Here is a 27,982-nt window from a genome sequence, read left to right as displayed (position 1 = left end):
AAGGAAGTGCAGCCAGAGACTGGGTAAAGATGAGTAGAAAAATAAAATGAACAAAGGTAGGAAAAGTGATTTTATTTTCAATTTAGTGATTGAAATGTTTGTTTTTTAGAATTTACATCTACTGTCTATTTTGCACTGTTAAGGAAGAAATATATTTCTTTCTATTTCTCTGATGGTGTACTGCATGCAGAGTCTGGCATCATAGGGTTTCATTTATGTATATTAGGACTTTTAGTTTGTGGTACTGTATTTACATAAGGTTTATCTGTGTTTTGCATGTATGACCAAGGCCAGGTGTTATGGTAGAAATGAATGTTGTAAAGCATTATTGGTGTCATGGCCCCAAGTAGGAAAGTATTAGTTGGTAGTTTTTGCAGGTTTTGGAAGGCCCCGAGATTGGGGCCATGTCTGGAGGACCTCTGCGTGTGCATGGATATTGATGTGATGACATCACACACATGCACACATGAGCATGATGTCATTGTGTCGACATCCATGCATACGCAGAGGCCCTTTAGGCATGGCTCAGGGAAGGAGACATGAGGTGCATGTGGGGGTGGGGCTGGAGGTGGAACAGGGAGAGGCTGGGGTGGAGCAATGTGTCCTCTTTGTTTAAAGTGGAAATCAAGTTTATTTTAAACTTGATTGATCGCCTAATCATATATTCAAGCAATTTATCTGATTAATTCAGGAGTTAATAGGATAAATCATCTCCTTTATATTTCCTGGGCCACTGATTGGTTAAAATTTATATGTTGTCAGTTAAAATAAAACTAGTTAAATACCCTAGAGGAAAGGAGGGACAGGGGAGATATGATTCAGATGTTCAAATACTTGAAAAGTATTAACCAACTTACTGACAACAACGAATGACTTTAAATCATTCCAAAAAGAAATCAAAACCCTGCTCTTCAAAAAATTTATACAGCTCTCTTAATTCCACCCCTTATCTCCCCCCTCCATTTTAATTCTCCCCCCCAAAGTCTCTTCTTATTCTGCAATTTCTTCATCTTCATCTTCAAATACTCAGCCATGTAAACAAGTTCTCCCGCCATATTCACGGTTTCAACATTTGTGGTTTCGATTATTCACAGTTTTTAGCTTGCTGGCTCCTCTCCCAAAATTACATCAGCTTGCATAGAGAAATCGCTGAGTCCAAGCATTTACAGAGAAAATCGTTGATTCCCAGCACTTTGTTCACCGTGTTTTGTCTCTCCTTCAGAAACAGGCCAGGTCTCCCACCATGTTATTTGCGGTTTTACCTTATTCACAATGGTTTTCAATAGAAAATAGCAAATAACATATAAAAAAGTTATTCGCGGTTTTTCAGTATTTGCAGTTCTGTTAATCCCCTATCACAGCGAATACAGAGGGAGAAGTGTAATCATATTCATCACTGTTGAATATTGACCTGATATCTGATTTGAAATGTGACAATAAAGGGAAACCTAGAAACCGAGATGGACCATTAGCATGGATCAGATGGAGATGCAATGGGAAGGAGGAAAATTGTGCTGCATAGAGGTGGATGGAATGGAAGACTGGGCAAAACTGGATGGGTGGAAAGGAAAATGGAAACAGGGCAAAACTGGATGTTTAATGTTTTTGATTTGATAAACCATTTCTTCCAGAACAGTAACAAAACAATGTGCATAACTAATGGGTAGAAGATAGCCATCAAGAAATGAAGAAAGAGATATGAAAATACTATAGCTTTTAAACTAAAATACAATTAAAAGCACTAATTCAGGCTTGTCCAACTTTTTTTTTTATCAGTGGCCACATTTTATATTTCATAAAATTTGGAGGGCCAAGACACGTGTGCGAGCACGCTTGCGCTCTCTTTTTCTCTCCCATGCCCCCTTCTTTTCTTCCTCTATGTCTTTCTCCTCTTTGCAATCCTGTACCTTCTCTGTCTCTCCTCCATCATCCAGCATTGCCCCTGCCTTTCTTTCTCTTCCTAAGCAGTTTATCTCTTCTTTGCTGTCTCTTTAGCCCATTCTGCATCGCTTATCTCTCTCTCTCTCTCTCCTAATCTAGCATTGCCCTGTTCTGTTTTTCTCTTTCTCCCATCCATTCTTTTTCCATTTTCCTTTCCTTTGCCCTTTCTTCCATCCATCCACCTCTATGCAGCACAATTTTCCTCCTTCCCATTGCATCTCCAACTGGTCCATGCTAATGAATAACCAAGAAAGTAGCACAAGACTACGACTCTGTGCATCCGCTATACCGTCCTGTGCTGGTCCTGTCTCCTCTGACATAAATGGAATTATCACAGGCCATTGAGAGTTGCTTTCTCCACTTCTTTCTTGGTTGCTTATTAGTGTAGACCCAAGGGAGAAGAGGCAGCAGGTCTGTGGGCTGGGAAGGGTGCAGTTGGAACTAGGTAAGGTTAACCTCCCCAAGCCTCTTATACAAGGCACCTGTGGGTTCCCTACTAGAGGCAAAGCCAACCTTCCTGATTTTGGGGGTCCCAAAGGTGGACTGGGGGGGGGCAGACGACAACAACATATTCCCTCCACCTCCCTGTGCATTAAAATTAATACCGTCGTTGGCAGAGATGCCAAAGACAAATAACCAAAGAAATTTCCTGCCAAGCCGCTCTTACAGTAACCTAGAACTTCCAGCATCAGAAGCTAGAAGCACCCTACCGACTTTCGGGTTACTGCAGCAGTGCCAGGAAGAGAGGAGCAGCAGGGAATTTCTTTGACTGATGGAGTTTTGGAGTGGACCTGAGTCCAAAATGGAGGGGCCACAGGCTTCCCTCCACATGTGCCTAAGCCACTATTCCCCTCTATAACAGTAATGTCAGTAGAAGTTTCAAAATGAAACTCCATGCTTTCTTCTATTCCTCTGACTCATCCTCCCCAACTTTTTTTTTGTCTGCACTTCTGTCTCTCCATTTAATTTAGTGTGGTGTCTTATATACTGCTAAATCTCCCAAAAGATTCAAAGCAGTTTACAAAATAATTAAATTGACTTAAGAAAAGGCCAAAAATCTAATCAGGTACTTTGAATTTCCCTCTCTGTCTCATTGGGCTTACAATCTAACTATAGTACCTATGAAAGAAATAATTACTTACATTTACCTATTTAAAGAGAAGGAAGAGGGAAAAGCTAATACAATAAATTCAATACTATAGGTGCGTAAAAGGCACAACAAAAGAGAAAACTTCAATATCAAAGAACCCCAAAGAAAAATTAAAAAAATATCAAAATTAAACAAGCCCAACAAAAATAAAGCAAAAATAAAATAAAAATAAATCCCAGTCTTTCTCACTACCCTCAGTCTGTCAGCTTCTAATTCCATGCCCCCAATCGAGCCTGACCAGCCCGGGCCAGTACCACAAAAGCGACTACTCCACTTCAATTTCCATGCTCCTGAAAGGCTTGGAATCAAATGCTACAGCTCCACCAGCCCGCTCTGAGATGGCAGAATGAAGAGAGGTGGACCGTCCTCCCATGGGACTCTAGAAGAAGACATGGACATGGGAGCTGGTTGCAGTGGATGCTCTGGTTTAAAAGCTGGGTGTAAGAGGCATTCTCCATGTCATTAGGGTAGTGCCGCTGCAGCACCAGTCATAAATGCTGGTTCATTTTAAATAGTTTGTTAGATGACCCCTTTTTGGATTGTAGATCACACATCTGAGTCCCTCTGTAAAGTTTCAAGTTTATTGTATTTGATATACTGCCTAAATACCTAGGCGGTTTACATAAAATGAAAAATATTTGTACAAATGCTTCAAAGGTAATAACAAATATTAAAAACAACAGGAGATAATCAAAAATGACATACTATAGGGTAATGATGGATACAAAAGGAAAAATTGTAAGAGTGTACATCATTTAAATTTAGGGTAGGGGAGGGACAAACCAAGAGGGCGGGAAAGGAGCTTGAAGGAATAGAGGGTGTAGCATAGGGCCTAGTGGGAAAGGAGCAATGATGATGGTAATTATTCATGGGTTGAGGACATACTTTAAATAATGAATGCTTTTTGGAACAGGAAAGTTTTTAGGCCTGATTTGAATTTAGACTCACAGTGTTCTTGTCTCAAATTGATAGGAAGGGAGTTCCACAGTGAAGGTTCAACAACGGAGAAAATGGTATTACGGGTAGTGTTGTATATAATTTGGCGCATGGAGGGGATTGCAAGAAGAGACTGCTGGGTTGAGCAGAGCATCCTTGAGGTGGTATAGGGAGTCAAAAATCTGTCAATAAATGTGGTCGAGTGAACAGCTTGAACTTTAAAAGCAAAGAATAGTGTTTTAAAGGTGATCCTATGCATCACTGGAAGCCAATGACCCTCTTTTAAGAGGGGTGTTATGTGATCATATTTCTTTGCTTTGTAAATGACTTTAATTGCTGTATTTTGTACTATTTGAAGCCTAATTTCCTTTAGTGTAATGCCTTGTTCTTGTACAATCCCACTTTATTCCGGGACCAGTGGGTTATTTCCTTCCTCCTGCCAGGGATCTTTAGGAAGCCTCAAAACTTTTGAAGCTTTTACCCCCTTCCTCTCACACCTTACCACTGAGCATGCTCCTGTGTACTCCAATTTTCAATTCCTACAAGCCAGGCTGTAGGAGCTTATATTTTCTGCTTTTGTTTCTTTTTGTGATTTTACAATAATTTTCGGTAATTTTCAGTCGTGGTTTCGCCCTCGTGCTGTGGAAGTTCCCTGCTGGGAAATCCTTGACTGTGGGAGATCACAGACTGTTGGAGAACTTCTGCTTCTAGGTGGTTCCCTGCTCGGCAGTAAGGCCCCTGGACAGCCTGCATATCAGATTGGGGCTTTGGGACATTTCCCTTGGGAGCTAGCTCACCCCAGGTTTGTCTGCTAGTTGGGTGTAGCGCAGGCTAAGCGGTTCCATGGAGGTGCGACCGGAATTGGAGCCAGACTGTGTTCCTCCGCCAGGCGTTTGTGCGATGTGCCCTTAAAGGGTAACTGGCTCAATGTAGTCTTAGAAGGAATCCCCAGACCATTGCTGGATCCAGAGCATTCTGCAAGCCGAAACAGAATAGGCACCCAGCTTGGCGAAAACTTTCAAGATGTTGTATAAGGCATAAGCCATGTAATTCACTCCGGATATGAGAAAATCCAAATCACGAAGCACCAGTATCAGGATCATGGTGCAGCTTGAAATGACACACCAGGGCTATGAAGGAGAAGACTGTCACTGCTTTAACACCAGCCATAGCCAAAGCAAATAGGCGCTTAATGATGAAATCCACGCGTCGGTCCTGGACATCTTTCAGGACCAAACTGCCCCCCCCCCCATCACTATAAAGAGTGATATAAAATTGTACAAATTGGTCCACAATATTCCTTAGATCAGTATAATGGGTTCCTTTAGTATCTCGAATACTCCCTATAAGTTGTTGCTTACGGGACGGCCGGACTAAGTTGGCTAGCAACTTCCCTGTTTTCCCTCCCCACCGGTATAATTTGTAATGCTGGAAGTATATGTCTTGCTCTACTCTAGCAGTTAAAATCTTATCTGTCTCCTTATGGATCTGAAAAACCTTAGCTTTAGTGACCTCATCTAACCAATTGACATGAACTTTCCAAAACATATGCAGCTCCTGAGAAATTTGCAGTAAAACACCATCTCTATCCTTTGCCATATATATGTGATGATATGGCTCCTAAGGACCAGCTTTACCGCTTCCCAGTACACTGTGGGAGACACATCAGCTATGGGGCTACCCTGTATGTAATCCTGAAATTTGGTTCTGAGATAAGTGTGGAAGTCTTTATCTCTATATAAGTGCGGGGGCAATTTCCATACTCTGTCCTGATCCCTATTAAGTAGATGCAAGGTGAGAGAAATAGGAGCATGGTTTCATACAGTAAACTCCTCTTTATGAGCTTCTCCCATATTGGACAAAAGACTCTGAGAGGAAAGTAGGTAATCAAGCCTCAAATTCACCTTGTGTGGATGAAAAAATAAAGTGTAGTCCTGCTCATCAGGGTGATAGATCCTCCATGGGTCCAAAACCCCCAACTAATGCATGAGAAAATTTACCTCTTTGGTGTTGTGACTGACATCCCCTGAGCTAGGAGATTTATGATCCAAAAGCGGATTAGCAATAAAATTAAAATCTCCCCCCAAGAGAAGTTTATTAAGTCGGGTAAGTAGCCAGAGTAGCTACCAGAACAGTGTAAAAACTATGCCGGTACACACTGGGGGCATAAACATTGCAGAAAACCATTGGCATGGCCCACAACACCCCCACCACCACTACATACCTTCCCTGTTTATCAGTGATGATCCTGTGGACATGTAAAGGTAACTTTTTATGTACAAGAATAGCCACACCTCGATGCCTCCCAATAAAAAAAGATGACCATGCCTCCCCCACCCACCCTCTTTTCAGCTTGGCATGTTCAGACAGTGAAATGCGTTTCCTGTAAGTATACAATATCAGTCTGGAGCTTTCATAACATGGACAATATTTTGGTTCCCTTCACTGGAGAATGGATATCAGCATTTAAAGAAATAACCTTTAGTTTAACCATTGTCCAAATAGAAAAGTGTCCAAAATATTAATAGTGTGTGAAGGTCAAGGGTCCCCCAGCAAGACCCCCTCCTGCATATAAACAGGCTATGCTCCCTCAGTCTTCAAAACGTCCCAGGTTTCCAAGCAACAACCCATCCCCACCCACTTCCTCTTATCTTCCCATACACACACTCATTTATCCTCATTGACATCGATATCAAACCAAAAAAAGAAAACTACCTCGGCTGAATTAAAAGCCCCCCCATCAACCGACCCCTACATCAGATATCCTATGTCAATCACAAAGAGGCAACCCCCCAGGGACCCCCTCCACTTTACAAAAAAGAATAACAATTCCAGCATGTAGAAAACATAATACAAAAAGTACCCGTAAAGTCAGTGTGAAGTTCTCCCAGCCTGTGAAGAACCTCAAGCACTCCCCCTTCGCATAACCGTATAAAAGGAAAAACTAGAAAACAGCAGAATCAATATAACTTAAGATGAGAAAAATTAGGTAGGCTTGTAACACTCAAACTCAACAAGAACACCCATGGCAAGCTTTGTGCCCTCAAAATTAAAGCCAACATTAGCAGCGCACGGTTGGCACCAGCGCAACCACTCAGTACCAGTGAGCCTGTGGGCTCCCCCGCATAGCCTGGTGTTCAATCAGGGAGCCCCCGCTGCCTCTGGCAGCAAGGCCTGCAGGAAGGTCTCCAGGTTCTGTGGCTTGTGAAAAAACAGTGCCTTTCCATGATAGAAGAGTCGCACACGGGCTGGATATTGAAGATTTGCTCATAGGCCATGTTTATAGAGGTCTGAGCAGTAAGGAACCATCGCTCTCTGTCGAGCCGCCACCGCAGAGGAGAAGTCCTGGAAGAGTAAGACTGGATCATTTTCAAAGTTGAGTTGCTTGACTTTCTCTTTATCCACATAATTAAGGAATCTTATGATCACTGGTCTAGGCCTGTGGTTATTATCCCTGCGCTGCCCGATATGGTGAACATAAGAATTGCCGCTGTTGGGTCAGACCAGTGGTCCATCGAGCCCAGCAGTCCACTCACGTGGCTACCCTTTGTCAAAGACCAGCGCCCTAACTGAGACTAGCCCTACCTGCGTATGTTCTGGTTCAGCAGGAAATTGTCTAACTTTGTCTTGAAATCCTGGAGGGTGTTTTCCCCTATAACAGACTCCGGAAGAGCGTTCCAGTTTTCCACCACTCTCTGGGTGAAGAAGAATTTCCTTACGTTTGTACGGAATCTATCCCCTTTCAACTTTAGAGAGTGCCTCTCGTTCTCCCTACCTTGGAGAGGGTGTACAACCTGTCCTTATCTACTGTGTCTATTCCCTTCAGTACCTTGAATGTTTCGATCATGTCACCTCTCAATCTCCTCTGCTCAAGGGAGAAAAGGCCCAGTTTCTCTAATCTTTCACTGTACGGCAACTCCTCCAGCCCCTTAACCATCTTAGTTGATCTTCTCTGGACCCTTTCGAGTAGTACCGTGTCCTTCTTCATGTATGGCGACCAGTGCTGGACGCAGTACTCCAGGTGAGGGCGCACCATGGCCCGGTACAGCGGCATGATAACCTCTGATCTGTTTGTGATCCCCTTCTTTATCATTCCTAGCATTCTGTTCGCCCTTTTGCCGCCGTCACCGCACATTGCGTGGACGGCTTCATCGACTTGTGGATCATAACTGCCAAGTCTCTTTCCTGGGAGGTCTCTCCAAGTACCGCTCCGGACATCCTGTATTCGTTTATGAGATTTTGTTACCTACATGCATCACTTTACACTTATCCACGTTGAACCTCATCTGCCATGTTGATGCCCATTCCTTCAGCCTGATTATGTCACATTGCAGATTTTCGCAATCTCCTTGTGTCTTCACTACTCTAAATAACTTTGTATCGTCAGCAAATTTAATCACCTCACTCATCGTACCAATATTTTAATGCAGAATCGGGAAAGACCCTCTCCCATCTGAAGTGCTGTCGGCAACCAAGTTTCCAGCCAAGCCCGCATGTCCCTCTTTTATCATTTCAGGGATTTCCACTGCCTGCAGGTTGTTCCGGTGCGCTCGATTTTCTTGGTTCTCCACCCTCTCATTAAGCTGTTGGGCCATGTGCTCCAAAGCCTGTATTCGGGTGGAGCGGGAGTCTATGGTTGCCTCTTGCTGCACAATGCAGTCTTCCAGTTGCATCACTCTATTGTTAAAAGTGCTCATGCCATCTTTAACCTCCTGTAAAATAACTTGCAGCCCTGATATTTTATCATCCATTATGGCCGTCAAGTGTTTTTTAAGCTCCAAAACTGTGGCCTCATTGAGAAATACTGTGGAAGGCATGGCTGGGGGCACCGCAGGAGGCCCATTCTCCGCCGCCATCTTGCGTGCAAGCTGACTTAAATTAGAGCGATAACTTCAAGCTCCCTTTTGCGTCATAACCCACAGAGGCAATGTCCTGGAAGTGATCTCCCCGACCTTTAGAAGCTGAGTAATAATCGTTTGGAGCGAATCCGTGTAGGAAAATCAGAGGGAATTGTAGATTTAGTAGAGTGGTTACCGGAGCTGCTCCTCAGGGCGTCCTACTCAAAACATGCACATCACGTGACCCCCAGAAGACCGTATTCCTATTTGCTAGTTCATCTGCACGTAAAATAGGGGAACTTCATTCCTTGGTTTATTATTCTCATTATGCACAGATCCTTCATGACAAGATTATTTTGTTTACCCATCCAAGATTCATTCCTAAGATGGTTTCTTAATGCCATATTAATCAGACAATTGTTCTTCCAATTTTCTGCCCACCACCTCATACTACTACTCAGGACTGCCTTCTTCACTCTTTGGACTGTAAAAGAGTTCTGAAGATCTATATCAGTCGACCCAAGTTTCCATTTTGACCTCCTCAATTATTCTTGTCTTACAAGACCCAGCCTTCTCTTTACCAGTATCGAAGTGCACAATGTTGATGTGGATTGCTCAGTGTATAAAGTTTTATTACGACCTGAACACTGCAGATGTTTCTGCACCCCATATTACAGCTCATATACTACATTCTATGGGAACCAAGGCAGCTCATCTCCAAAGGGCATCTTTAGAGGAAATCTGCATAGCAACAACCTGGTTGTCTGTTCATACGTTTTCCAAGCACTACTGCCTAGACCAAGCATCTAGGGTGGATTCCAATTTTGGTTCTGCAATACTTCAATCAATGTTACAATGCAACAACTCTCCACCTCCTCCTGCAGGTAACAGTTTTTTGAGTTACTTATTGTTTTAATGTAACTGTTACCTCTTTATAGTTTTGGAGTCATCACTTGTGATCATTGTCAATGGAGAAATGTAAGTTTCCTTACCTGTAACTGTAGTTCTCCATGGGCATTTGATCTTCTAGCCACACAACCCTCCCGCCCTCCCTAGTTGTTGCATGCTTTACACGCAACTGAGTGGGGGTGTGGTGAGGGCACATTTATACTGTACTACACTGACGGGAACTGGCTACTCATGCATAGAAGGCTTTTTACAGCTTTCTCGGCTGGCCTATCATTCCAAGTCAGAGCTGTCACCCGTGATGTCATCACTTGTGAGGCTAGAAGATCAACTGTCCACAGTGAACTACAGTTACAGGTAAGGAAACTTACATTTCCAGCCTGCTGCTCACAGCAAACATAACGTGACCATTTATTTTTTTCATCAAAAGGGGACATCTATTAATTGTCAATCCCGCCCTAGCCCCACCCCCAATCCCACCCCCAATTTCTTCCATTCATTTTTCATGTACACATAATATCTTCATATTAATTCATAATGGTAACCTTAAAATTAAAAAAAAAACTACAAAGCAAACTATACGCAGAGAAAATGTTAATTATCATTTATATTTGGGGGGGTTTCAAAGATGTCAAAGCAAATGACTTTAAAATATGCAATGTCACCTCAGTAACTATTAAAAAATGGACAAATATAGTGCAAAATATAGACAGCAGATATAAATTCTCAAAACTGACACGTTTTGATCACTAAATTGAAAATAAAATCATTTTTCCTACCTTTGCTATTTGGTGATTTCATGAGTCTCTGGTTGTATTTCCTTCTTACTGTGTATCCTTTCTTTCATTTTTTTCTTTCTTTCTTTACTCAGGTCCCTTTCTATTCCCTCCCTCCTTCCTTCCTATGTCCTTAGTGCCCCCCAGTGCCTCTGTCCTGAGTCCCTAGTGCCCCCAGTGCCTCCTTCCTATGTCCATAGTGCCTCTTGCCTTTGTCCCTCCCCCGAAGCCAGCCTGCCTGCCTGCCTCCTTAACCTCTCTCCAGTGCTTGATTCACCACCCCCACCCGCAGAGTCAACCTCCCCCCCCCCCGCGTGCGATTCAACCCCCCTGCCCACCCACCAGCCCGTGTACCGCCGCTGCTTGCCTGTATGCTTCCCTGCTTGGCCAATTGAAATGCTGGGCCGCTGCCTCTGCTTCTTGGCTTCTTCCCGACGTCAATTTTGACGTCGGACAGGAAGTTTGGGCAAGTCAGGAAGCGATTGGCTGGCCCCGAACTTCCTCTCCGACATCAAAATTGACGTCGGGAAGAACAAGAAGCAGCCCAGGTTTTCAATCTGCGCGGCAGGGAGGGAAAGTTATCGGCCGTCCTGGTGTCCCCGTGCATAGCTTCCTGAAAACGGGACATTTTTGTTGTCCCGAAGCGGTGGGTCGGGTCAACGGGACGGTTGGCCCGAAAACGGGACTGTCCCGTTGAAAACGGGACGTATGGTCACCTTAAGCAAACAGGAAGTGATTTCAGAGGGAGCTAGGCTGGTGCGAGCTGCAGGTCAGAGAAGTTGCTCATTCTGGTGATGATTTAAAGAAGTATAGGGGAATGGGGTGGAGATATGCCAGCGCCCTGGGCAATTACCCTTTTCTCCCCCCCACCACATTACTATGCTGCTGTGCTGGCTCAAGATTGCTTGTGATTCATAGCAAGGGAGTCTAAAACTCATGAGCTATTTGCAAAATGTGCCGTGATTCATAACCAGGGAGTCTAAACTCATGAGCTATTTGCGAAATGTGCCAATCAGGTAGAAAAATCAATTGGCTCAAGTCAAGCTACAGTAGATTAGGGAAGGGCTTAACAGAGTAGCCTTTTTTTTTTAGTGTATACAAACTTCAAGGAACTCTGCTCCAATCTCACATCAGTTCCAGAGAACAAAGGTTTGATAACCAGAAGTTGACTGGTGAACGGATTCAATCCTTGTCTTAGTGTGGCCTGGAAGACAAAGGAGATTGCATTGCAGGGATCTGAGAGGGAGCATAGTGGAATGAGGATCACACACAGCTGGCCTTATATTCTCTAACCCCCCAATAGTAAAAGCTAACCAGCTGGGAATGGCTGCTGTCTGGTTAAATAGCGTTTAACTGGCTAACCATAAATATTCAGCTTGTTATCTCTGCTTAATATTTGTGGTTAGTGGCTAAAAGTTAACCAGCAATATTCAGTGCTGAACAGCTAAATTTAATGGGCAAATAGGACTACCTAAATAGTAGTCCTATCTTTGCTCATGAAAACTGGTCAGTGCTGAATATTGATTTGTAGCAGGTCAAAAAAACCCTGGATATTCAAATACCCGGCATTGAATATCCAGGCTTCCTGTCGACCAAGGGACTTTGGGCCTCCTGTGGTCTGAATTGGGCCTCATAGTTCTGTTAGCTTTCAGCATTGAATAGTAATAATAATAAAATGTCATATGCAGTATGTTTATCCAAAGGGCATAAGGCAGATGTTAATGCTGTATTGCCACAAAATAATTCTAGTGTTTTTGATATGTTGCTTCTAATTTGCCGTTATAAGTTACCTTTTTCTTTGTTTAAACAAATGCAATCACGGAAAATGGATTCTCTGAAGACAAGCAGTGATACAAGTGGGTCAGTTGAATGCATTCAGCATGAACAGACACAAATCTCCCCAAGTTTTCTGGGAAACAAAAGCCTTAACTACATATGCATGTTAGTTCCCATGCTACAGCATCCTTGTGGCTCCTCTTGTTTCTTTTCTCAAGATTACTGGATTTGTCTTCGAGAAATAGTTCCTCAGAATCTCTGAGGAAAATATCTAGTCCTTTCCCTGCCTTCTGTCCAAAGTGTCCTTAATTTTTTTTTTTTTTTTTTACTCTAGCTCAGTCTTCAGTTGCATATAATATAATGACTTTGAGGCAGGAGGGTTGTAACATTTACTTGCATGTCCTGGGCAGGAGGAAGGAGCAGATTCACTTTATAAAGTAAGCTGTCCTTACTCCTGGTTTGCTTACATGTTTAACATAACTCTTTTTGTAATCCGCTTTGAACCGAAAGGTAATGGCGGAATAGAAATCTGTAATGTAATGTAATGTAATACAGAGCTGCATATGTCTGGCCAGCGCTAGAGAAATTATAAGCAATAGTAGTAGTAGTTTGCAAAAGTAAATAGGTTTCTGACCTGTAGGCAGCCTCGGAAGTTTCCTTGGTGATTGATGATAACAGCGTAATAGAATTAAAATATCGTTTAGCCCCAAGAAGTGACAACCTTCCCAGGCACTAAGATATGCTGGAGAGGTTGACATCCCTCCCACCTTGAAGCCGCTATAGAATGTGTAGCCAGAACTTAATTCTGGAGAGGGCCAAGGAATGGACTGGAGGAAACCAAGCATTTTCTCTTTCCCCTCAGCTGCTACCACCGCACTATATTTTTACTGGTGGGGATGCTCAAGCCCCACTAGCTGTCTGATCAGCGAGGAAGCCGGTATTTATTTATTTAAAACATTTTTAATCCGCCTTTATCCAAGGCAGCTTACAAATTTTCATACATAATAAAATAGCAAAAAACATACATCAAATAGAGGAAAATACAAAGTTACAATATTCTTTTTTTAATATTTAAGTATTTTTATTGATTTCAATATTATATCAAGTAAACTTGTACAGAAAGCAAATTTAACCATAACATATTACAATCATATAAGCAGATTACAAAATAAACTATTATGGTAAAATTAGCTCAAGTCCTCATTGGATCCAAGAATTAATTGTGAGAAAATATTAAGAAAACAATCAATGAAGTAATGCTATTCCTATAAATTGGGAAGGAAGTTACTATTTTCTTTTAGAGCTTAACCTTGAGTTTTTTTTCTTTGTCCAGACGGGACATCGCCAGAAAATTAGTCAAATGTTGAGGTTCAAAGAATACATATTTAATTGAATGGTAACGGACAATGCACTTACAAGGATGTCTCAAATAAAATGTAGCCCTAATGAGATGACCCCAGGTTTCAAAAGAAGGAAATCACGTCTACGTTTTTGCGTTTCCCTTGTAACATCAGGGAACATTTGAATTTTACAACCAAGAAATTCCTTTTGTTTATTCTTTAGAAATAGTCTCCATAACCAAGATTTATCAATAGAGAGAGCCAAAGTAGCTACTAATGTTGCAGATGTTACCACTTCCTTATCTGACTTCTCTAAAATCTCAATAATATTCAATACTTGTCCTTCAGTAGGCTCAGGTTTCTGTTGATGCGGAGTTTTACTGGGGAGATATTAAACTTGAGCGAATGGTGGAAGATTACCTTCCGGTATTTCCAAAATTTCTGATAAGTATCTCTTAAGCATGTCTCTAGGAGTTAGCATGGTTATCCTTGGAAAGTTTATCAATCTCAAATTATTGCTACATGCCTGATTCTCTAAGGACTCCACTTTTCTTCTAAGATTCAAATTGTCTTTAATTATAGTTTCCTGGAGTTGTTTTATTGAAACCATATCCTTCTGAGTCTTTTGAAGTAAATTATTAGAAGAAGTCATATCCAATTTTAATTTTCCCAGTTCTTCTGAATGGTGGATAAGTTTATTTTCAATCTGTTGGAAATTGGGACTAATTACCTTCGCAAAATTTGCTACCAGGTCCCATAGGGCTTCTAAGGTCACCTCAGTAGGTCTATCCCAAAAAGTAGCTTGTATTGTAGTACAGAGTCTCTCATTTTCCTTTGGATGTTCTGGTTCCTGTTCCCTCTGGTTCAGTCCTCCTCCAGCTATTGTGGACCCCACAGCGTCTTCTTTGGAGATTACCCGAACCGGGATCTCCATTTCCAAGCTTCCCACAGTTAGATTATCTGCTTCTGGGGAAAGTAATACCCCTTTCTCTGGGGTTTCCTGACCCCTGGGTGAGCTGGCCAACTGTGGTGGAGGAGGCGGTGCTCTAACATCCAGACTAAGAGTGGTGTCTAGCCCAGGAGGAGTTCCGTCGGTCTCACCAACACCGGGGATCCTCAGCAGGCCTATAGCAACCAGATCCACTGGAGCAGCTCCCTGCATTCTCCGAAGAAGTTCTTGAATGTTGCCGAGGGACGGCACCTCGGAGCGTCGCGAGGTGCTAGCAGCGCTCCTGCCTCTCTCCTCTTCGACATCGCAGGTACGTCCAGGCCGAAAACAACAGTTTTCAGCTGAAAATCATTCAGGAAGAAACACTTCAATCGGGGGCTTGTACCTGATCTCCTAGGCTATGGCCATCTTGGATTCCGCCAAAGTTACAATATTCTTATCTGCATAGCCACAACATGACTGCATTAAAACTATTCTTAAGTACCATCATTCTTAAATTTAATAAACCATTTATCTGTAAAAACATAACTCAACTACTGTCATATATTCACTTTAAAAAAGCTTGAACAAACAGGTAGGTTTTAAGCAACTTCCTAAATTGTAGGAGGTTTCTACAAAGACATAGCATTCCTGACAAGGCATTCCACATCAGTGGACTGGCTAAAGAGAAGCAAAAACTCTTTGTTCGTACATACCAGATATTATTCTCCCTCTTTATGTCCAGCAATAGATGATTCTCAGGTGTTCTAGCCTCTGATGCCTATGCTTCTGTGCATGCACAACTTAATGTATGAACTGAGCCTGTTGGAAATGATGGTATTAGTGACTGGAATTCTTTATTTAGCAAAGACGTGGGATTCCGTACGTTAGCTGTTACTTCTCCATAGTTGCAAATCTGCAGAAGGATATCACTTTAAAACTCTAAACTTCTCCTCTTCTGCAGTGGAGAACAGCTCCCTCTTCAGTTTTTCCTTCTGCAAGTGAACTCAGAAGGTGTGTTCTGATCTGCTCTGCTTTTGTTCTTTTGGCCTTTTTTCCCATCGGTCTTTGGATTTTTATGCATGGCTTCGGTGCTTGGAGGTCCGCTTGGGTGGACTGCTGCTCCCAGGCCAATCTCTTTGAGTACATGTGGAGCCAGTTTGCATTATGTCCCTTCAGGAACTCGGGGTCTGTTCCATTGGGAGCTGGCTCACCTGCTGATTTATCAGAGGTTTGAGCACAGGCTGTGGGGCCCCTATGTAACAACCCTCTGGGTATCAGGGAGCCAGCTGCAAAGTTTCTCACCCTGATGCAATGTGTGGATTTCTGGGGGTGGGAGTCCATGGTCAGGGTCTGCCCAACTAGCAGCCCTTAGATTTCCATTGGAGGCAGATCCTTTTCCTGCAGGCAGGCTGCTCAGAGCTGACAGGTTCTGAAAAAGATTCAAGGGTTTCTGGGGTTAGTCAAGTTCCCCCACCTCCAAAACCCCTTTTTCGCTAATTTAATTTTTTTTAGTTCAGCTGGATTTTCTGGTGGCGGTCATCTTAGATTGGGAGGTTCTGAAAAAGATTCAAGGGTTTCTGGGGTTAGTCAAGTTCCCCCACCTCCAAAACCCCTTTTTCGCTAATTTAATTTTTTTTAGTTCAGCATGGATTTTCTGGTGGCGGTCATCTTGGATTTTTAGCAATCTTTTTAAAAAGTGCTCAAAACTCCTCATTTTGCCTGGGGATCATCTAATATAGATTCCCCAGGTCAATCTACCCCCAATTCATGCATTTTATACACTGAGGAGTGGTCCATGTGCCGCAGGGTGCAGGAGGGGGGATGGGAGCTTTGGGCTCAGCCTCTCTTCAGTCCTCCAGGGAGTTAGATCCCCAGAATGGCCCAAAATGCCTGATCTTTGGGGAAGAAAGCTTGTCCAGAGGCCACATGCAACGAGGGTGTGAAGTGCAAGTGCATGGAGGTGGTACTCCCTTTCAGTCAGAAACCTTGCAGGGATTCATAGGGCCTCCAGTCCAGGATCTCTCCTGTGGAAAACTTATTTATCGAGCCTGGGAAGTGCTACACAACTTGTGAACACACCAGCTTCACTACATGGGACATCTTTTCCCCATCAGGTCTCTCCTCACAACATGTTGGCTCCTAGGTCAGTAACCCTTTGGAGCAGAGCTGGGAAGACTGGAAATTCCTGGCTATGCCATTTAAGGCTCTATTGCATTTTGTTTGAGATTACAGGAGGTCAGGAGTCAGAAGAGGCAGTGGATCACAGTGATAGTCTTTTCGGGTTGGCTTCAGTTTCTCAGGTTATGTCTGACTCCCTCTGTGTAGCAGCTCAATTTTCAGCTGCCCTCTGCCTCCCAGTATACAGTTATGTGCATTCGCAGGCATCCTTTCCTGGTCATCCAGGCATCTCCCCCCTAGTTTCTGACCAATGGGAGCCACCTGAAGGCTCTTTGAAGGTGGCCAAAGCTATTCCTAAGCTTTATCCTATGGCTCCGGACTCCCAACAGCTGTTTTCACAGCCGAAAGGGAACTGTGCAGTATCGCCAGTAGCCTTACGCACATCCTTCCTAGTGAGGGTGGAGTGATACTGATGGGCACACAGAATTGTAAGATAGATGTGGTCATTACAAGGCAGTTTGAAGTGCTGGCTTTGGGTTGCAAAGTTGCAGCAGCTGCCTCCCCCTTGGTATGAGTCTGATATACAAGATTGCAGGCTGGTCCCCACATGATTAAGGATGGATTGGATAATGTGGCTGATGCTCTTTATGACATCATCAGAAGCCTGAGTTTCAGCTGGTGGATGTTCAGCTTCTAAGGCCACTCTCAGCAGGTTACCCTTCAAGGGGCAGATGCTTTTTGACAAAGGTTTAGAAGACCTCTTGGCCAATATGGTGGTTGACCATCTCAGCTCCCTCTCGGACAGCAGTTCCGCTGGGGGTGGCAGAGGCAGTGTTTTATACCTCTTGGAGATCCTGCCAAATTTCCTCCTGTTACTCTCAGATGCCCTTCCAGGGGTCCAGACAGAGATTTGACAGTTACCAGCTCCAGCAACCCTCAGATTCTCATGGTGGCTCGGCCTTCAAGAACCCCCAAGGACTCCAGCCTGAGTGGCTGGGGGAGGGGGGTGGCTACTGCTATGGTCGCCTGCTCTAGGGAAAGTGAATTCCATTGGAAATTAAGTAGTCCTTATCTTGGCAGGATCTGAGAGCCATTTGTTTGGCACTGAAGGAGTGCACTCTTTCCTGACTGGTAAGACAGACAGTGTTTTGGCCCATGCCATAGTGGTAGCTTATGAAAACAGGAATAAAGACACAGGAAGTTCTCCCCTATGACTGGAAGCACAGATGTTGTTCCTTTGGGAGGAATCTCTCTTAAGACCTATTGGCTGCACATGTGGCAGGAGTAGAGAATGTCTAGGCCGATTTTCTCAGCAAGCTGACTCTGGATCTGAGGGAGTGGTCTCTGTCCCAGTAGGCATTCACCATTATTGTGCAGCATTGGGGAACACCAGGCATGGATCTGAGGAAAGGGTGGAGAAAGACCTGTACAGGTGAAGACTTAAGACCTCCATGAAACTGGAGTTGAAGACAGAGACCCCCCTGAAAACCCCAGATTAAGAGACATAAGACAATACATATTACAGGCCTGAAAACACCCTGAACAAACTGTCAGCTCTCACATGATTTCTCTCTCTCTCCTAAAATAAGCAAGAGTTTCATGTGAAACTCATCTTTGACACAGAAACTAGCAAACATCTGCTGAGTATCACAAAACAAAGAAGTTTATCTGTAAGAATGGAAATTACCAGTATCGGATCAGAAGGCGATTACCACATCTCCCAACCATAAGGATATAAAATTGACTACTAGGCAAATAAGTCCAGGAATGGGTGGACCTTGCTCAAAAATGGAAGATTCTTGATATTAAAAGGACATATGTCAGGAAGTTAGATGAGCCTTTTGGTAAACAGGACATCACGCTCAATATGACTCAAAAAAGTATAAAAGCTGACCAATCAATGAACAGATAAGAGAAATGATACTTATGAATATCCAATTGAACTTAAGAACGTAACATGTACTAACGTGGTCTCAAGTTGTTAAAAATGTATAAAAGGCCAGATCACGGATGGCCTAGGGCAGGGGTAGGCAATTCCGGTCCTCGAGAGCCGGAGCCAGGTCAGGTTTTCAGGATATCCACAATAAATATGCATGAGATAGATTTGAATCTCAAGGAAACAGTGCATGCAAATCCATCTCATACATATTAATTGTGGATATCCTGAAAACCTGACCTGGCTCTGGCTCTCAAGGACCAGAATTGCCTACCCTTGTTCTAGTGAGAACAGACCCCAGGTATACTCAGGCTGGTTTGACGTATATACTCACGGCCCATCTAGTCTGCCCAACGCAATGACCCTCCCCTCTCTGTGAATAGATCCCAAGTGTTTATCCCATTTGGCCTTAAAATCAGGCACGCTGCTGGCCTCAATGACCTGAAGTGGAAGACCATTCCAGCGATCAACCACCCTTTCAGTGAAAAAGAATTTCCTGGCATCACCGTGCAGTTTCCCGCCCCTGATTTTCACGGATGCCCCCTTGTTGCCGTGGGACCCTTGAAAAGGAAGATATCTTCTTCCACCTCGATGCGGCCCGTGAGATACTTGAACGTCTCGATCACGTCTCCCCTCTCTCTGCGTTCCTCGAGTGAGTAGAGCTGTAATTTATCCAGCCGCTCCTCGTACGGGAGATCCTTGAGACCTGAGACCATCCGGGTGGCCATTCTCTGGACCGACTCTAGTCTCAGCACATCCTTTCGATAATGCGGCCTCCAGAATTGCACACAGTACTCCAGGTGTGGTCTCACCATGGATCTATACAATGGCATAATGACTTCAGGCTTACGGCTGACGAAACTCCTGCGTATGCAACCTATGATTTGCCTTGCTTTGGATGAAGCTTGCTCCACTTGATTTGCAGACTTCATGTCTTCACTGACAATCACCCCTAGGTCTCTTTCTGCTTCAGTTCTTGTCAGGATCTTGCCATTTAGGGTGTAAGTTTTGCATGGATTTTGGCTTCCCAGATGCATGACTTTGCATTTTTTGGCATTGAAGCTGAGTTGCCAGGACCTAGCTCTAGTTGCCAGGTTCTAGTAGAAGTGGGTCGGGCATCATGTTGTCGGGCATTGAATTTTTGTCTGTTGTGCTATTGCCCACCACATTGCTTAGTTTGGCGTCATCGGCGAATAATATTATTTTACCTCTGAGCACTTCTGCCAAGTCTCTTATGTAGATGTTGAACAGGATCGGGCCCAGGTTGGAGCCCTACGGCACTCCACTGATCACCTCCGTCATTTCGGAGGGGGTGCCGTTCACCACTACCCTCTGAAGCCTACCTCCAAGCCAGTTCCCAATCCATTTTATCAGTGTGTCGCCCAATCCTATAGAACTCATCTTGCTCAGCAACCTGCGGTGTGGTACGCTATCGAATGCTTTGCTGAAGTTCAGGTATACGATGTCCAGGGACTCCCCAACATCCAGCTTCCTCGTCATCCAGTCAAAGAAGCTAATCAAGTTGGATGGCAGGATCTCCCCTTAGTAAATCCATGTTGACGGGGATCCCGTAGATTCTCCTCGTTCATGATCGTATCCAATTGGCGTTTGATTAGAGTTTCCATTAGTTTGCTCACTATTGATGTGAGACTCACTGGTCTGTAGTTTGCTTTCTCCATCTTGGAGCCTTTCTTGTGGAGTGGAATGACATTAGCTGTCTTCCAGTCCAACGGGATGTTACCTGTACTAAGGGAGAGATTGAAGAGCGCGGATAGCGGTTCCGCCAAGACATCACACAACTCCCTGAGCACCCTGGGGTGTAGGTTGTCAGGCCCCATTGCCTTGTTAACCTTGAGCTTTGACAGCTCGCAGTAGACACTGCTGGGTGTAAACTTGAAATTACTAAATGGGTCAACTGGTTCAGCCCTTGTCTGCAGCTGAGGGCCGAGTCCCGGCGCCTTGCGGGTGAAGACTGAGCAGAAGTATTCATTCAACAGTTGGGCTTTTTCCAAGTCCATTTCTACATAGTCTCCATCTGGTTTCCTGAGACATACTATCCCACCTGAGTTCTTGTTCCTGTCACTGATATACCTGAAGAAGGATTTATCTCCTTTTTGTATGTTCTTCGCTAGAGACTCCTCCATGCGGAATTTGGCCTCCCTAACTGCTGTTTTGACGGCTTTTGACTTGGCTAGATAGTCTACTCTAGAATCCTGTTTCCCTGATTGTTTGTAAGAGATGAATGCTTTTTTCTTCTCCTTGATGAGGTCCAAGATCTCCGCAGAGAACCACTGTGGCTTATTGTTCCTACTCCGTTTACTTACTGATTAAACATATCGGTTTGTTGCTTCCTGTATGGTGGCTTTCAAAGTTGACCACATTCCTTCCACGTTATCGGTTTCTGCTTGGCTTTGTAGCGCCTGGTGAACGAAGTCTCACATGTCTTTGAAGTTTGTGTCCTTGAATTTGAGGACCTTGGTCAATTGGCTGAAAGACTTGTTCTTTAAACTGTTATTGATTACTAATAAAATATATATTACGTATACAGCACATTGAGTTGTCGTGAGATCATTGATGGAGACTTAATAACAAGTGGTCTTCAGATCTCATGGCGATGAAGAAGTTTGGTGGCCAGAGATGAACGAAGAAGTCCAGCCCTGCACTACCCAGTTTGGTCTTTTGACTGTAGAAACAATCTATCTTCATATTCTGGGCTGTGGCCATGAGATCTGAAGACCACTTGTTATTAAGTCTCCATCAATGATCTCACGACAACTCAATGTGCTGTATAAGTAATATATATTTTATTAGTAATCAATAACAGCTTACAGAACAAGTCTTTCAGCCAATTGACCAAGGTCCTCAAATTCAAGGACACAAACTTCAAAGACATGTGAGACTTCGTTCACCAGGCGCTACAAAGCCAAGCAGAAACCGATAACGTGGAAGGAATGTGGTCAACTTTGAAAGCCACCATACAGGTGGCTTTGTTGCTTCCTGTATGGTGGCTTTCAAAGTTGACCACATTCCTTCCACGTTATCGGTTTCTGCTTGGCTTTGTAGCGCCTGGTGAACGAAGTCTCACATGTCTTTGAAGTTTGTGTCCTTGAATTTGAGGACCTTGGTCAATTGGCTGAAAGACTTGTTCTGTAAGCTGTTATTGATTACTAATAAAATATATATTACTTATACAGCACATTGAGTTGTCGTGAGATCATTGATGGAGACTTAATAACAAGTGGTCTTCAGATCTCATGGCCACAGCCCAGAATATGAAGATAGATTGTTTCTACAGTCAAAAGACCAAACTGGGTAGTGCAGGGCTGGACTTCTTCGTTCATCTCTGGCCCACCAAACTTCTTTATATCTTTCCTCTATGGACCATGGTGGGTCGGATCATCCGCAGAATAGTGCATCATTAGGGGCTGGTGATTCTGGTGGCTCAGGACTGGCCTCACCGATCTTGGTATACAGATCTCGTGCATCTCCAGAGGGACAGTGTTTCAAACTGCCGATTCACCCGAGGCTCCTTAGGGCTTAGTTCCCATGGAGAATCCAGAGTGCTTTGGTCTTACAGCATGGCTCTTGAATGATTGGCCCTGATTTGGAAGGGCTACTCGGAGCTTATACAAATCTTCTTAGAACAAAGAAGCCTACAATGTATGTAGCTTATGCTAAGACCTGGAAAATCTTTCAGTTATGGTACGCCAAAAAGCAAGTAGAGCCTGAGGAGGCTCCTATTCTGGTGATTCTAGCTTTTCTTCAGGCCATTCTTGAAAAGGGTCCAGTGGTTTCATCTCTCAAGTACAGTTAGCTGGCCTCTCATGCCTGAGGGGCCTATCTTGGGCTCCGTATGAGCCCCTGCCAGATGTGTCGCTCTTAATTCTTACGGTTGAGATAGTGTTTTTGGTCACCATTTTCTCAGCAAGGCAGATCTCAGAGTTACAGATCATTTCTGGTAAGGAACCATTCCTCTGGTTTTCAGAGTCTGGTGTTTCTCTGGAAATGGTTCCTGCTTTCTTACCGAAGGTAATTTCTGCTTTCCATATCAATCAAGAGATTCGTTTACCTGCTTTTCACCCCATGGATTCAACAAAACAGGACAAGATTTTGCAGAGGCTGGATGTACATAGAGTCCTCCTGCACTACTTGGAGAGGACCTAATGATTCCCGACTCTCCAACCTCCTTTTTTGTGCTAACCACTCTAGAAGGGGCAAGCCAGTCTCCCATGCCTTGATCGCCAGATGGATTTGCAAGGCAATTTCATCTTTCTACATTGCCTGCGATAAACAGCCCTTGTCTCAATTGCAGCGCATTCAATTAGAGGTATATCTGCAACCTGGGCGGAGTTCCAGACGATTTCACCTAATGAGACTTGTAGAGCAGTTACTTGGTCTGCTCTCCACTCTTTTTGTGAAGTTTTACAGAGTGGAGGTAGCAGCTTGAGAAGATGCCGCTTTTGGGTCCTCGGTTCTGCTTGCCTAAGAAGTGAAAGTAAAGTGCACTAGGACCAGTTTTTGATACAGCTTGAGCGAAACATGGCCCATGTCAGGCTATCTGGCCTGTGCCTCAAATAAAGAGAGACATCATTTTTAAGCCAAGTACTTTTGTACATTGAAATAACATGAATGATTTTTCAAAAATGGTTTTTGATCGACAAATGAATTAGCATGTGAAGCTCATGCTGATTCAGGTGAATCATGGGCAAGTGGCTCGTGTGAAACTACTCACCTCTGAAGCTTATGAAGATTATTACAGATGAGAAGGTATAGCAGTGCTATCTTTTTAATGTGTAGCTGACCTGAGTATATTAAGAATTTGGGTTTAATTGCTCCTGCCATAAGACTTTAGTATCAGTGGATTGAGCTTTCCATTGACTTTCTGCTTTTCAGGCACAGGGGGGCTCAAGCAGGTGAATTTCTTAGGTTGATAGGGCTTGAGCATTCCTGCCATCTATATATCTGGTGCTGCAAGTGTTAAGGGGGCCTGAGCTCAGTGTATGTAAGGGGAGGGGGGTAACCAAGCCCTAGAGACCCCACCCCATGGCTAAGCTGTTGATGTGTGATTATTAGTCTTGGGCTGTCCATTTTCCATGGTTTCATTCTTGAATGGTAATGCCTAACTCTGTTGTCCCCAGGACCATTTTTATAATTTTGTATTATGTTTGATTAAAAAAAGACAAAATGTTAAAGGGGTTTTACCCCCTCAAATTCCTGCCCCCCCTTTTTTCTTTGTTAATGACGGCTCTTATCAAGGCAGTTCCTCTTATTTGACTCCTTACACTGTTTTGTCTTACGAGAAAGCAAGGTTACTTATCTTGTCTCTGAAGATAGCAGTTCCTGAAACCCCCAGATAGTCATCTCCCTTTCAGATTCGTTTCTGTTTCAAGTCATAGTTAATAGATAGAATTTAGGGGAACCATGGAGCAGCTGCAGTATAGGAGTTATTGCACATATGCAGTAAGCAACTTTAGCTTTTCCAGAAAGCTATGGAAAATTCATGTGCATTCAGCATCAAGAGTAGTCTCATGACCCATTTGTGTGACTGGTGAACTGCTGTTTTTAGAAATTACCTGTTGTCTGCATAAAGCCAGGATATTAGAGCAGTCTGAGATTTCCAGAATGTTTGTTTTCTTTGCTTTATTTCACTGCATGGTGCTTTTGTGTTGACCTGGATCCTTTTGTTTGCTTTCCAGTGGATGGGATCGACCCAAACTTTAAAATGGAACAACAAAGTAGGAGGACACCACTGCACGCTGCAGCAGAAGTGGGCCATGTGGACATCTGTCACATGCTTGTCCAGGTGAATAAACTAATATTATTCTAAAAACAAACATGCCACTCATTCCAAAGCTTCAGCTTCTAACTGCAGAATATATAAATTAAGTGATATTTTAAAATACAAAAAAACAAAGTCTACACTATCAGTGCCAGCAAAACAAAGCAGTATATGTAGTAATTTAGTCTAGCAAAAATGCAATTGTATTACATAAACAATTAGAAATTTCTTTTGTTTCCAGGAAGACTTAACAAGCAAATCTATTAGTAAATGAAGTAAAATCTGAAATAATATCTATGCTCAAAAGCTACATTTTCCTTTAAATTAGGACTAAAATATGCCTCCCATTCCTATGACAATAAGTATGTACCTGATGAAAAAGGAAAGAAAAAGCATAAAAAAATTACTACTTATATTATCCACCAAGAATAAGGTTGTCTAGATAGGTGGGATAAAAATTTGTAATAAAATAAGTTTACCTTTAGCTTTGATTGTATGTTGTTCATCACTCTCAAATGCAAGTTACTGATCAAGTTGGTGGACGTATCCCTCTGCACTCTGACTCATCCTTTGTGCTTGGTTTCTTTGATGGGGAACAGGAAGGGTAGGAACCACAGTCTTCCTTCTTGATCTAGTGCTCCATAGACCTCTGACCGTATGGATTCTTTCATCTGAAGCTTGCGGAGGGTTGTCGTCTGGAGTGCTGACTGAGTAAGGAGCACCAGTTTCTTCTTTGGCCTTTGAGATCTATTTGAGCCCAGAAGGATGGCAGTGATCATTGAACTTCACTTCAGGAAGACCCGTCAGTGTCCTGGATGAGAGGCTTCAATGTAGTATTGAATCAGATGGTGGAAGAACCGAGCAGAATAGAGTAGTGGTGGTGGGAGGAATGGTGCTTATGAAGAATCTGCTTCACAGAGCTTGATTCTGGGACTTCAGAAGGAAGGTGGTACATAAAATGCCAATAGAGAATGACACAGGGACAAAAATTTCCCCATCCCCATGAGAGCTCATTTTCCCATCCCCGCGAGTTCTTTTCCTGTCCCTGCCCCATTCCTTCAAGCTCTGTCCTCATCTGCACAAGCCTCAAACACTTTAAAATCATAAGTGTTCGAGGTTTGTGTGGTTAAGGCTGAGCATACAAGAATGGGGCAGAGACAGCAACAAAACTCACAGGGATCGGTGGGAAAATTGAGTTTTTCCGGGTACAGAGAAAAATTTGTCTTGTCATTCTCTAAGCATCAGTACCTTTTCCATTAGATTGCAGAGTCCTATAATAGAATCTTTTGATGTGATTTGGATGATGATTGAAGGACTGAGTAAAACTATTTGTGGGTCAATAAATCCAGCTCAATCATTAGTTGCAAATCTGTTCACTAAGGTTATATTAGGAGAGTAGGAGGCAGGGATGCTAAGAGAGAATTTGATACTGGTAGCAGTTCTATTGCTTTTTTGAGGCAACATGTAACTGCTTTAATGAAAGATAACATCACATTGCATAATAAAATTGAAAATTTGAAAAATGTCCTCAAAAGGGATGTTAGTTTCAAATTTGATGTTTCTTCTAAGAAACCACTTAGATAGTCACTTCATTAACTTCCTTAGATTATATCATGCATCCAACCTCTTTTTAACTTAATTTATATTAAACACACATGGGGAATCTCAGAACGTCAGCTGTCTGATACAGCACAGTGTGGCAGCATTCGTCACTGGCTAACCCAATCGTGCATTTACTAACTAAACCTATATTTTCAAGGTTTTTTTTTCTAGGCTTTTCTATATTTTTATTTTTTATTTTTTTATTTTACTTATTCATATTATTTCTATTCTCGGGTCTAAATTCGTCAATATATCTTATATTCTTTCTAATTCATTTGCAATTCGTTTTGAAAGTCATTTCATTGCATTTCATTCCCCTATAAGGTTTAAATAACTTAGCTTATTCAATGTCGCTGTTACACTATACCCCACCAAAGCATTTCGTTTCTTCATCAGGACGGGGAAAGTGCCATAACAACTAAATTTCTTTCATTCATTCAATACTGAAACACCCAGCCAATTGCCAAATGTTTTTTGAAGCCAATGATGTGGGTGGAGGAGGCTTGAGCACGTTTGCCAGCCTAAACAAACCTGAGGCTTTTTCTTCCATTTAAGACAGGGGTGTCCAACCTTTTGGCTTCCCTGGGCCGCATTGGCCGAAAAAAATGTTTCTGGGGCCGCACAAACGCGCAAATGCTGCAGCAAGACAGAAGAGGGAGAAGATGGTAAACACCCAGGGGCATTGGAGGAAAACACTGCATTGCCCTCGACCCGGACCACACAAAATACTTATCAGGGCCGCATGTGGCCCTTAGGCCGCAGGTTGGACACCCTGGTTTAAGACATTACTCTTAGCTAACTGAGTGGAGTAATTTTGTTTTGTTGTATGATCTACATTTATCCACTTCACTATTATTGATTTAGTATATCTATGCTGACGACATCACTATAGTGTTTCCCCTAACAAACCTGACCACTGAGACGAAGAATCACCTGACATCTATTTTAAAGCAAACTGAATTATGGATGGCCAAATTCAAATTGAAACTCAACTCAGATAAAACCAAATTTTTTCTGACTAGTCCGAATGATAAAATCAAAGATTCATCAATTTATTTGAATGGACAGGACTTTCTTATTGTCGATTCCATAAAAATTCTGGGTGCGACTCTGGACCATTACCTCACTGTAGATGTACACACAGAATTATTGGTTAGAAAAGGCTTCTCGACATTATGGAAACTAAGAACCATCAGAAAATACTTTGATGCAGAATCATTCCGTTTACTGGTGCAATCTTCCATTTTAAGCATGCTTGACTATTGTAACATCATTTATTTGGGATCTTTCAAGAAAACCACTCAAAGACTCCAAATTATTCAAAATTCAGCAGTCCAATTGATTTTTGGTTTAAAAATTGGGAACCTATAACTCCCTATTACCAAAAACTTCATTGGCTGCCCCTGGAAGCAAGAGTTTTGTTCAAGTTTGCTTGTCTTTGTTTCAAATCAATTCTTGGTTCGGCCCCTTTGTACTTGGTCTCCTACTTTAACTTGGATTGTTCTATTAGGCCTTAACGTATAATCCACATGTTTACCCATCCAACAATAAAGGCCTGCTGTTACAAAAGATACCTGGACAGAAGAGGGCAAGTGTCTGCCTTGTGCGTCGCATCCAAAAGTGCGTCTAATGGAGCGAAAAATACAGTATTTATATTGAAGTTATACAAAGATGACCACAGAAAATTGAGAAGTGAATAGTTTTTTGAGATTTGCGATTATATTGTAAACTACTTTCACAAATCAGCCCCCAGATGTAGTCTCCTATTACTTTCTCATTATATTGTCCTTGCCTGCGAAGTTTGAAGTCCAGTATATCCTGGTAACCCTAGACTTCTCTACAAAGTCCCTGTAAGCCTCCTCTATGTATCTCTCTGTCTCCCTCAGCTCCTCCAAGTCTGCAACTCTAGCCTCAAGGGAACGGACTCATTCTCTAGCAGAAAGTTGTTTAAAA

At 43.0% G+C, this 27,982-nt stretch overlaps 1 protein-coding gene across 11 annotated transcripts in view; it reads left to right on the top strand.

Annotated features, from left to right (window-relative positions):
- The window catches only part of EHMT1 (euchromatic histone lysine methyltransferase 1), a 642,972-nt gene that overhangs the window by 426,124 nt on the left and 188,866 nt on the right, over positions 1–27,982 (top strand). For all 11 annotated transcript variants that reach the window (XM_033961438.1, XM_033961434.1, XM_033961436.1 and 8 more), the window contains one exon: positions 24,345–24,451. In XM_033961438.1, the coding sequence (XP_033817329.1) occupies positions 24,345–24,451 (107 nt within the window). The remainder of the gene's footprint in view (positions 1–24,344; positions 24,452–27,982) is intronic.

Source organism: Geotrypetes seraphini, chromosome 10, assembly GCF_902459505.1.
Source record: "Geotrypetes seraphini chromosome 10, aGeoSer1.1, whole genome shotgun sequence".
Taxonomy (NCBI): Eukaryota; Metazoa; Chordata; class Amphibia; order Gymnophiona; family Dermophiidae; genus Geotrypetes; species Geotrypetes seraphini.
Note: the sequence above shows the minus strand (reverse complement) of the source record. Positions and strands in the feature narration are given on the sequence as shown.